At 43.0% G+C, this 12461-nt stretch overlaps 1 protein-coding gene across 1 annotated transcript in view; it reads right to left on the bottom strand.

Annotated features, from left to right (window-relative positions):
• TBC1D9 (TBC1 domain family member 9) overlaps positions 1-6442 on the bottom strand; it is a 115641-nt gene extending 109199 nt beyond the window's left edge. Inside the window, exon 1 of the mRNA XM_019420188.2 lies at positions 5337-6442. Within this exon, the coding sequence (XP_019275733.2) occupies positions 5337-5466 (130 nt within the window). The 5' untranslated portion in view covers positions 5467-6442. The remainder of the gene's footprint in view (positions 1-5336) is intronic.
• Between the last annotated feature and the right edge of the window lie 6019 nt (positions 6443-12461).

Below are 12461 nucleotides of genomic sequence, written 5' to 3'. Positions count from 1 at the left end.
CAGAAAACTATGAAACATCATTGAGAGAAATTTTAAAGGACCTAAATAAATAGAACATACCATGTTCATGGACCAGAAGACTTGATATTATAAAGATATTAATTTTGCCCAAATTTATTGATAGACACAATGCAACTGCAGTTGAAATCCCAACAGTTTAAATCTTTGTTGCTATTGTTGTTTTGTTTTGGTGGAACTTTAATAAGTTGATTCTAAGATGTTGTATAAATGTAAAAGACAAAGATAGCCAAGAAACTCTTAAAAAATAAAAGGAACAAGATAAGAGTACTTGATCAAATGAATATAAACTCTTATTATAAAACTAAAGTGTGGTACTGGTGCAAGAATATTCTAGTAGACAAAAAGAATAGACTAGAGTGCCCAAGCAAATCAATTGTCACATGTGTGAGCATTGAGTCATGACCAAAGTAGCTTTACAGAGCAGTGGAAACAGAATAGACTTACCAATAAATCATGCTGGGGCAACTGGATGTTCATACACATTTAAAAAAAATAAACCTTGACCACTATCTCACACAATATGCAAAAATTAATTCCCAGTGAATCGTAAATATAAATGTAGGGGTTAGGGGCACTTGGGTGACTCACTCGGTTAAGCGTCCAACTTTGGCTCAAGTCATGACCTCATGGTTCACAAGTTAGAGCCCTAAGGCCAGCTCTGTGCTGACAAATGACAGCTCAGAGCCTGGAGCCTGCTTCAGATTCTGTGTCTTCTCTCTCTGGCCCTCCCCCCACTCATGCGCGCGCGTGCACACATGCGCAGGTCTCTCTCAAAAATAAATAAATGTCTTTCTCAAAAATAAATAAGTGTAAGAGTTAAAACTGAAAAGTTTCTAGAAGATAATACATATATAACCTCAATCTGGAAAAAGACTTATTGAACAAGACATAATAAAACACTAACCATAAAGGAAATGGAACCTATAAAGAATTTGGATATTAAAATTAAGAACCTTTAATCATCCTTAAGAGAGTAAACAGGCAAGCAACAAATGAAGATTCTGCCACATGGATAACCAACTATGAACTCATCTTCAGAATATATTTTTTAAAAATACCTACAACCAGTAGGAAAAAGACAAACAATCCAATTGAAAATTGGGCAAAAGACTTGAACAGGCATGTCACAGACTATTTCAAATGGCCAATTAATGCAAAAAGGTGCTCAACCTCATTAGTCAGGAAAAAGTAAGTGGTATCACTACAAAACCACCAGAAAGGTAAAATTACAAAGACTCACAATGTTGGCAAGGATACGGAGCCAGGGAAATTCCCATATGCTGCTGGTGGGAGTATATTGGTACAACTACTTTGGAAAACAGTTTGGTATTATCCGCTAAAGTTAAAGATACACATAACCTATAAGCTAGCAATTACTCTCCTGTGGACAGACCAAAGAGAAATGTATGCCCACAGGCATCAGAAACACCCACAAGAAAGATCAGAGCTACCTTACCTTCAATGCCCCAAAACAGATCATTCCAAGGTCCACCATGAACAAATGATTGCGGTATACTCATATAATAGTTTTCTGTATAGCACAGAAAGATAAACTACAGCCACAAGCAACAACATTTGTAAATATCACAAACACAATGCTGGACAAAGAATCCAGACACATGAATACACACTCTGATTATATTCATCCCTTGCTCAAAAAAACAGGCAAAACCAAAATATGTGTTTAAAGAGATATGTTCTTTACCCAAAAAAACAAAAACCAAAAAACTCTAAAGAAAAGCACTAAAGTGTTTACCACAAAACACAAGGATAGTGGGTTTTTGTTTTTTGTTTTTTTTCTCTTTAGGAGAGGGTGAGTAGTGAATGGGAGAGGGTTACAAGGAGGAGCTTCTGGCTCAATGTTCTATTTATTATCCTGGTATTAGTTGCAAGGTGTCACTTTGTGATAAATCATTGCACTCCGCATCTTTTATTTTGTGTACTTTTCTGTATACATATGAAATCTCAGAGGAGGTTAAATAAATACATCGAATGCATCTACAATAAAAAAAACTTCTTTGGGGGTGCCTGGGTGGCTCAGTCAGTTAAGCATCCAACTTCGGCTCAGGTCATGATCTCACGGTCCGTGAGTTCGAGCCCCGCATCAGGCTCTGTGCGGACAGCTCAGAGCCTGGAGCCTGTTTCAGATTCTGTGTCTCCCTCTCTCTCTGACCCTCCCCCGTTCATGCTGTCTCTCCCTGTCTCAAAAATAAATAAACGTTAAAAAAAAAATTAAAAAAAAAAAAACTTCTTTGCCTCAGAACCTATGTATATTGCCTGGAATTGGGAAGAAGATAGCTTAATTAAAAAAAAAAAAGCAGAGCGCTGGATGACTCAGCTAAGTGTCTGACTCTTGATTTCAGCTCAGGTCATGATCTCACCGTCATGAGATCAAGCCCAGCAGCTGACAGCATGGAGCCTGCTTGGGATTCTTCTTTCCCTCTCTCTGCCCCTCCCCCACTGGTTCTCTCTCCCTCTCTCTCTCAAAATAAATAAGTAAACTTAAAAAAAAAAAAAAAAAGCAAGTGTCTTCACTATGACCCATTATTTTTTATAGCTTTTGCACTACTATCTTACCAAGGACTGTGGACCACTGAGCACTCCTGGCCAGCTCCTACTGAGCAAGTTTCCCCCTCATCATCCTATGACCATCATCCATTTAAGGACTGGACAATGGTGCACTGGCCCAGATAATGCACACTATATAATGGTCCTGAGATCCTCCAGAAAATTTCCGATAATTGATGCCCAACACTTGGTCTTCCCTCCCTCCTCACAGGCTAATTTTTTTCTTTCTTCAGTTCTCAGCTCAAGTGTCACTTCTTCAGGGAAACTTGCCTTGCTCCCATTTCCATCCTCTTTTTCTGAGTGGAGTGACCAACATCATGCTCCTCTCCTTTCGATGTTAGTACTGGTCATTCTCAGTCTGCCCCCACCTCCCAGCTCCATCCCTGGGAGGCTGATCCCTTGGGACTAGATCACCAGGACATCCTATCCACCTGGCTTCTCTTGGGTTCTACTGATGAAAGGCAACGGCAGGAGCTGGCAGGGTAAGAGGACAGAAATCAGGCATGTCCTTTCCACTTCCTTTTTGCTGTGCTCTGTGTTTCTGGGGAGGCTGCGTCTCCAGAGGCCCAAAGCTCCTCCTGCCTGGCTCCAGCTCATAAGGCTTCCAGGAACCTCATTCCTGCCGCCTAGGATGGTAACACCCCCCCACCACTGTGTCTTTCACTGGTTCTGGTAACCCTGCCCCCACCTTTCTAAGTTGTCTTTTCAAGAAACTCTTCATCTGAACTAGGTTTGAGTCTGTTTTCTGCTGGGACCCTGTGGATTGGCAATTTTATATTAATTTTTATGATTATTTTATAAACACTTGTCTACTCCACAAGGCTGTGAGCTTCTTGACACTGGCACTTCAGGCACTACCAACAAATATTTGTTAAATGATTTAGTACGTTAATGAATGCATGAAGGAACTCACATTAGGATCCAAATATACTATACATAGTACAAGGATTTCTAAAATGTCCCTGCTACCTTTAACGTGGCACCAATCTATCAGAGCAGACATTTTTCCTATGTTAGTTGAAAACAGCCTTAGTTGGCAGTAATATTTTTACTCATGATGATAATCTCAATTATTCTTGCAGTAAGTGCAATAATGACAATTTTCCAATTAAAAAGATGTAACTTTCTTTCTGAAGTGAGTTATCAATAATGAGATTCCAAGCGGGCTATGGTTACTTATAGCTCTAAGAGTCAGTAGGAACATAATAAAAATATTAACTAGGAAAAGAAGGTTCTGCGTCTCCGAATCTTTCATAATCTATTGCAAATGACTCTAGAAAATAAATACTACATAGTAGTTACACGGCGTAGGACAGTTAGCCTCAGGTAGGAAATGTTCTTTGTTAATATAATAAACTATCTACTTTACACTGTTGTTTTAGGTTTAAAAAAGGACAATCTGAGCTGATCCCAGTTTTAGATACGCAAGCTACATATTAGCGTATATAGTTAGACAACTTCTACAAAATGAACTGGAAAATCCTGATTCTAGGCCACTAATCAGAATTTCCAGAACAGGGTCTGGAGCTCTGCATATTGCCTTCTCTTTCATGGCAGCAAATGTATAGAAAAATCAGGTTAGCCATAGGCCATACCATATACTAGCAAGATCCTTCAAACCAATATATGCCATAAAATTTGCCACTTGAATTTTAATCTTGAGAAAACCAGCCTGTAAACTACAATCTCAACTAAATACGTACCTCATCGAGAATTTTTAGTTCATAGCACGGCATTTTGAAAGCCACAATTTAGCTAGCATGCAAACTGCCAGAGGGTGATAGATTTTGGACTCTGAAGAGGTCAAGGTTCATCTCTTTTCTGCAATCTCTTTCCTGGTTAAACCTCTCCCTTCTATTTCTCCAACTAACTTCTTCACTGTAAAAAGTATCCCAGTTCTCTTCGTTCTAATCACCATGGGGAGGGGAAGGTCCAATTTCTCCAGTATGGTATGAGTTCAAGATTATTGGTCACCTCCCAGCAAGACAACTCGTGAGTTAATAACGAAGACCTTTCTAATAGGGCACTACTTGGGATACTGGTCTGATTTTATAATCCCGAAATGATAAGGCATGGTTTCAGTAATAGTTACAGTATTAATAACACCTTGTGAGGGGGTTCGGGTAAGTGACTGAGTTAAACTAGTTAAAATGCAGTTATAGAGCTAATTCGTTTCACAATCAGGTAACTTGCTTTCTTAGGTTCTTATTAGGTGCAACAACAACAACAATATCCTTTTTCCTTATTCATTCTCTTCAGTCATAACTAATCTAGGAAATGACCACACCAGTCTCTTACTGATTGCTTCCCTGAAAACAAAAGAGCATTTTATACCTGATCCTGCCATGATCAGTAAAGAGAATGAAGTAAAAATGAACCATCCTTTGCCTCTCTTGCCCATATATAAAACGATAATTTTTAAGGAGGGTGGGGAGGTAGGAAGAAGTGCTGCATTTAATTCATAAGGGCTGCTCCCCCCACCCTCCCCCACCTCCAATCTCATCAACATCACCCACCTAGGGGGCACCCGGTACTCGAAGGGCCCCATAGCCTGACAGGGTCAGAGAAGAATCATCTCTTTCACAGACTGAAAAATCAGGACTCCTGAGGTCTTCCGCTCACCAAAGTGGGGCGGGTCGCCCGGCCCCGGGGGACCGGGCGGCGTCCCGGGCGCCCGCAGCCTAGGGCCTCGGGCGGCGCCGCAGCGCTCCCGGCCCCTCCCGCAGGGACTGGCCGCCGGTCCTTACCCGCTAGTCCGCCGCCGCCGCCTCCATCGCCCGCGTGCCCCTTCCTCCGCTGCAGGATGAAGTAGGGGTTGGCCCTCTCCGTGATCCACAGCGCGTTGGCCAGCAGCACCTCTTCGGGGTTCACCCACATGTTCCCGGGCGCCGCGGGCGGACGCACAATGGGCCCGAGGGTCAGGTCCTGCACACACCGGCGCGCACAGGCGCGCACTCCCGGGCACACGCGCGCCCTCCCGCTCGCTAGGTGCGGCGGCGAAGAGCGACTTCACCAGGCGGCGGTCCGCGGAGCCCGGGCCACAACAAAACCCCCGCGGGCGGCCGGGGAGGACGGCGAGGACGCGGGTGCTGCGAGCAGCATCCTCCCCGCGGCGGCGCCGCCCCCCGCGAGCCCGCGGCCGCAGACGCCCAGGCCCGCCGCCCCGCAGCCCGGCTCCGGCCCACGGCGGCGCGAGGAGCGGGAGGAGGAGGAGGAGGAAGAAGAGCGGGAGGAGGAGGAAGTGGTGGCGCTCAGTCCCAGGATCCGGATCGGCGGCGGCGAGCAGGGCTGCGGGAGCCTGCAGCCGACACGGCCCCGCGGCGAGCGCCGAGCTGGGCTGGGGCGCGGCTGCTACAGCAGCACCTAGCCGAGCTCCAGATCTCCTCAGTCTCTAGCCGCTCCGCGCCCTCGAGGTCACCGCGCGGTAACGCTCCGCGTCGGGGCCACTGGCACCTGCGGCGAAGCCCCGCTTGCAGCTGGAAGGACGCTCCGGACACTGCGAATGAATGACGCCAGCGCGGCTCACTTAGAGCGGGCCCGAGTGACACCAGTTTCCGCGGACGCGGGTCCTCCGCGGGCTCCGAGCGCTGAGCCCGGCTGCTGTGGCGGGCTTTGGGGGAACCTTCTGGGGACCGTGGGCCAAGCGCTCGGCCCCACGCCCATCTCAGCGGGGAGGACGCTGCCAGCCTCCGTGTGTGTGTGTGTGTGTGTGTGCTGTATGTTTATGGTTGACGCTCTGTGGGCTAGCGCCACCCCTCTTCCCAGGAAATAAGTGTTTCAAGGTTCCAGACTTGGAGCTAGATACCGGGTCGGAAGTGGACGCAGCCAATGGTTGTCCGTGTTTTTGTTTCCTGCATCCCAGGGCAAGTCATGCGCTAAACTTGTCACCGCCTGTAACCCCTCCCCCTCCCCATTGCATTGTAATTAAAGTGGCCCAGCTAAGTGCATTACATCACTTCTTTCCTTGACCTGAGGGGCATGAGCAGTAGCGAAGTTGGAAGCAGCCCAAGAGCTTAGGCCAACTAATTCACACTACAGCTGTTCCTATTTCAGGCATTTGGAGCTCCAAGGACCAGGAATAGCAGAATTCACGGATATATTCACATTTAATAGATGGAATAAAAAAAATTTTTTTTTAATCATTGAATTCAGAGACAGAACAAAGACCAGCTTAACCGACTGAGCCACCCAGATGCCCCCCCCCCAACAAAGCCAAGCTTTATCGCTAGATGGTTTTTACATTCCCCCAATACTTCAAGACCTGTGATCACAGCCCATCTACCTATATATCTGGTGACCTTTTTTCACTCTTTTTTACACCTAGGAGATCTGCAGATAGCTAGCTTAGCAAAAAGAGGCTCTACTTCCTAGATGATGGGAATTTACCAAAGCTCTGCTTTGTTGTGGAAGTTGGACAGTCCTAGACTTATTCTTTTCCAAGTGAGCAAAGCATCCAGATAAGACTTTCTTGTGTGGACTTGAGCTTTTTTGCTTATGTAGCTCTCGTCTGTACTGCTGAATTCCTTCAAATGGCAAAGTGAATGTATCCCAGCCATTTTAACACAGGCTGCCTCTGTGCTGTTGGTTTCCTCCCCAGTGAACTCTGATGGAATGGAAGTGTCTCTTTACCTTATCACATCGCCTGATCTTCTGCCTCTTCAGGAAACATACCAGACCTCTAGGTATTTGTGGAAACTTCACATATTTAACAGAGACTCGAAAATCTCACTTGGCATCTTTGGCCATAGCACAGCGCCTTTACTAGTGGAATCAATTGCAAGTCAAACACAATAAACATTAAGATTGCAAGTCATACATATGCAAAAGTTTAACTAATAATGTATTTATATAACTTCTAATGTTTTGAAGTGCTTCCATAAAAATTCCTTCATTTTGTGTAATTAGCATTTTTTTTAAACTCTACTAAGTGCCTTCATATTGTCTTTTAGAATGTTGTCATCATACCGCTCAAAGTTGTGACTTGATAGCTCTACCCTAACCCTAACCCTAGCTCAGCATTCTGTATTGATAGGTACCAAAGTGCTATTTACTTATGATTCATGGGTTCATTCACTCACTCATTCATTCAACATGTAGTTATTGAATGTCTACTATCCTGTAGGCCCTGGGGATCAGAAGTGAACAAACCATATAGAAATCCTTGCCTTCATGAAGATTAAAGGTAAGATTAACAATAAAAACCAAAACAAATTTACAAAAACTTGTTTTGAGAGCAAGATTCGACACCAAAAGGAGAAAAAAATTTAAGTCCTTAACTATTTTCTAGTTTCTTGAAAGAGTTAGGGCACATTCTTGGGGCACCTGGGTGGCTCAGTCCATTAAGCACCCGACTTCGACTCAGGTCATGATCTCATGGCTCATGAGTTTGAGCCCTACCTACATCGGGCTCTGTGCTGACAGCTCCGAGCCTGGAGCCTGCTTCAGATTCTGTTTCCATCTCTCTCTGCTCCTCCCCCACTCATTCTCTCTCTCTCTCTCTCTCTCTCTCTCTCTCTCTCAAATATAAATAAACATTTAAAAAATTGGAAAAAAAGAGAGCACATTCTTTCCAGGAAATCGGGGTTTCTATTATTATAATGAATTGTGATAACCTGTAGTAGCAGGCATTGCAAAGAATCAGGGAAGCTACAAAGAGTTTATGGCAGTTCACTCATCTCATACTGCCAACTGCTCACTTGCTAAAGTGTAGCTTTGTTTAAAAAAGAAAAAAAAAAAAAAAGACAATCAAATATACCAGAACTAAAAATAACACAAAGAGAATCTAATTAATCCAATCACTTCCTCAGTGAAGTGGCTATTTTTAACATTCAATTCATTCTCATTGGTTTTAAGTCCAAGGATTATCTCAAACCACTTAAAGAAGAAAAGCATTCAACAGATGCCTAGGTAAGGTAGGGGTAAATGATACCACAGTCTTTGTGTCTCACTGAGATCTCCTACTCTCCCCTTCCCCACTTGGAAAAGTCAACCCAGATAAGGTTCTTATGCCCCCCACCCCTTGGAGCAATCAATGAGTTTACTGCTTAGTGGGTAGATCTGATTGAAACAAAATTGTGAGGGTAGTAAATTTGTCTTTGGCACTTCTTACCCCCTCATTCCTACACTGTTTCCACATTTTCTGCTTTTCATCTTCACAGTGGTGTATTTTCCTCCCTGTCCTCGCCCCTCCAAATAAATTCTTCATTTTGCCTTCTAGGGATTTGCACCACCCTTGGAAATACTGTAGAGTCTTGGGCACTGTATTTCTGCCCACACCCTCTCACCTCCCAATTCTAGCAGCCCCAAGAGTGGGCAAGTCAGTAATAAATTTGGTTCTAGTTTCTGCAGAGAGAATTCACCCAGGGGAGTAAGAAAGTGCCAACTACTCCCCTAGTCTCCTAGCTAAAAGTAACATGTTAACAGGAACCATTTTTTAAGTGCCGTACTTTCCTTATCCAACCTGGAAGGGCAGGAGCTGCAGTAGGGTATTTGGAATTTCTAGTGTCCAGGGAGGTAGAAAGAAGGTTTACTGGTTGGGTTAAAGAAGGGTAATCATTGCTTCAAAGATCCAAGACTTTACAGTAGCTTTGATATCTGAAGAGACCTTCACACTGGATCTGAGCTGCTAATCCAGCTGGAAAAACTAGATCAACCAGTCACCTGAATGTCTAGTCTGTAAGTAATAGAGCTAATTGATGATACAGAAGCCACAGTTGGGTTCTTTCAACTTTAAGTGGCTGAACATAGCCAAGACCATCCTTATATATACTGCACATTGAGGAGAAAGATCCTTCAAAATACCTCGAATCTGTAATAGAACTACCCTGCCTCCATTTAGTGGATCGGTCCACCTTTTGAATTCTGAAATGCTCTGTAAATCAATTATGAATAAAACATCATTTCTTTCCATATGGCCCGATGACCTCTGTCAAATGTATCAGTGTTCCTGGAATGAAGAAAGGGAAGAAGACAGGAAGTCTCCAGGGGAGAAAAAAATGAAGCAAGGTGTCACAGAGATTCGTTTCCTGATTAACTGTCATTAAAGAGGACAAGTTTTAATGGTTGGGAATGATAAGGTCAAAAGCTTAGACCGCAGGGAAGGGAAGGGAGATTTTTGGCCTACTTCAAAATCATCCTTTGCAAGTTCCCTGAGGGCCAAGACTGTGAAAAGATCATTGTCATAAACCAAGGCGTAGCACCTGCACTTCTGAAAATGCCCAAAGTGGAGGTGCAGACTTGACTGCTGAATTTCTAAATTTAAGAAAGGCTTAGAGATTTAGGAAGGAAAAGAGACCCTGATTACAGTTGCGTTGAGCTCCTCATACCATGAATAAGGAAACTGAAGCTCAGAGAAGGGAAGGGCTTGACTCAGGTCACTTAGGTAATTAATAGCAGAGTTTGGAAGTTGGTCTTTTATTTAGGTCTCTTTATTTTTTGCTGTTATATAAGCCCCCAAATCTTAACTGCACCTTTTCCTTCTTTCTCCACACATTATTTGTTACATTTTTCTTTAGAATTAAAGTGATTCAAAATTATATAATGCTGTCATGGCTATTATCTATCTATGACTGTAGTCTGAGTGTCAGGATCCACTGATTGGCTAGAACTGAGTCTCATGCCCATCCTGGACAGGTGGTGGCAGAGGTGACAGGTCAGTGGGTGTGGGTTAGTCCCCAAAGGAAAATCAAAGATCTATTACCAAAATAAGGTGAGAGGGTTGTGGGCAAGCCTGGACAACAGAGTTCCACTAGGTAAACTGCTACAGACAATTTGTTTTCTAAAGACTATATCCTCTTGTTTGTAATGTTATATTGCATGAATGTAACATACTTTGTTTTGTTTTGTTTTCTTCTAAAGCCTACTAGTGGTTTGACCCTTTTGATAATTTAATTTACCAGAGAAAAGAAGGGGGGGTGGAGAGGAAGGAAGGAAAGAAGGAAGGAAGGAAGAGGGAAGGAGGGAAGGAGGGAAGGAAGGAAGGAAGGAAGGAAGAAAGATGTTATTGCAAGAGTTCACACAGACTAAACTAGTACAAGAAAACTTCGAGAAGCTCTGGGACCAACCCCTCTCTTGCTTGCTCGACCACTCGCCTTCTCTCTGTCTCTGAATCTCTGCTTTTCTTTACACATTTATTTTAGTATATTCTTTTCACTGACCAGTGTCCTCTCCTCACCCATGGTTTCTGTTTCTTATAACTTAAGCATGTATGTGGCTCATGAAAGTTTCTCTGGTTCCATCTTTTGTCATTGCTTTCAAGCCATAGCTCCCACCATTAACTAAAATCTTTAGGTATTTCAGAGCTCTAATTCATGAGAGGGAAATGGATTGGCTCACCTTATCTCTTTGTCCAAGGACTAGGTGGCTGCCTAGCCTATGACTGGCTGCCATTTGGTGAGATTATCAAGATATGGCAGCTATGTATGTGGGCATATCTTATGCAACTGATACTTCACAAAGTCTCACTGTAGGTTCATTTTTATTGTAAAATCAGTCACTGAGCATTGACCCATTACTTGGCCTTCGATTACTCCATTAGCTGGGAAATGTCTGACATCTCCCCTGTTTTGTGTAAGCCAAGCAGCCATATCAAAAAGGCAAACACTCTTTAATCTGGTATATAGCTGTGTGTTCTGAAGATTGTGAAATAGCCTCCTCTTTCCTTTTAAGGATGATGGTTTTTTCCCCACAGTCACGCTGGTCTTTTGACAATGACTAATTTGTCCATTTTTTTGCTTGTTAAAAACACGCAAAAAAAACCCCACCATCAACAGGATTTTTTAAATCAACACAAATATTAGTATCAAACACGTGAATGTAAGTAAAAAGCAGATTGGAACATTGATATCGGCAATAATAGTGTTTTTTCTGAATTACACATGTGCCTATAAACCTAATAAGTAAGCTTTTCTTTTAAAAAAATTTGTTGATTATGTTTCTTTATTTTTGAGAGGCAGAGAGAGACAGAGCATGAGTGGGGGAGGGGCAGAGAGAGAGAGGGAGTCACAGAATCTGAAGCAGGCTCCAGGCTCTGAGCTGACAGCCCACAGCCTGACACAGGGCTCAAACCCACAAACCCTGAGATCATGACCTGAGCCGAAGTTGGACACTCAACCGACTGAGCCACCCAGGCACCCCATGGCTTTTCTTTTTTTAAGTAGACGAATACAACTATTTTCCTCTGAGGATAAGAACTAATATTTTTAATGATCTTTTTGAAATAAAATACTTTGATTCACACACATAAATGTTATGAAAAAAAAAAAGATGGTCAATTTTACACAGATTCTCTAATTCAAAAATTCAAGGAAAAAAATGCACTTTTCTTTTTTAATGTTAATTTATTTTTGAGACAGAGAGACGGAGTGTGAGCTGGGGAGGGGCAGACAGAGGAAGACACAGAATCCAAAGCAGGCTCCAGGCCCTCAGCTGTCAGCACAGAGCCTGACATGGGACTTGAACTCATGAACTGTGAGATCATGACCTGAGCTGAAGTTGGACACTTAACTGACTAAGCCACCCAGGCACCCCTGCAGTTTCCTTTTCAAATAAGAGAATTGTCTTTTTATTATACTGACAGCATTCTTACAAGAGAAATACTATATTCTATCTTGAATCTCAAATCTTTAAATCACTTTTATATATTTGACTAAATGATTTAAAAGAAAGAGGGATATCCAGGCATCATTACTAACACCAAACAACAACGTATCACTCAAACTCCCAAATTACCAACTATATTTAAACCCTTTACCTCTTAATTTCCAGCCTCTCAGAGCTTCAGACTACAGATTATAAAACAGAAAATAATCTGAACACTGCAAATCTTTGAAAAACTGTAGGTATAAAACATTAACTGGGAAAGCAAACTTATT

Source organism: Panthera pardus, unplaced genomic scaffold (assembly GCF_024362965.1).
Source record: "Panthera pardus isolate Hobbes unplaced genomic scaffold, ASM2436296v1 HiC_scaffold_13, whole genome shotgun sequence".
Taxonomy (NCBI): domain Eukaryota; kingdom Metazoa; phylum Chordata; class Mammalia; order Carnivora; family Felidae; genus Panthera; species Panthera pardus.
Note: the sequence above shows the minus strand (reverse complement) of the source record. Positions and strands in the feature narration are given on the sequence as shown.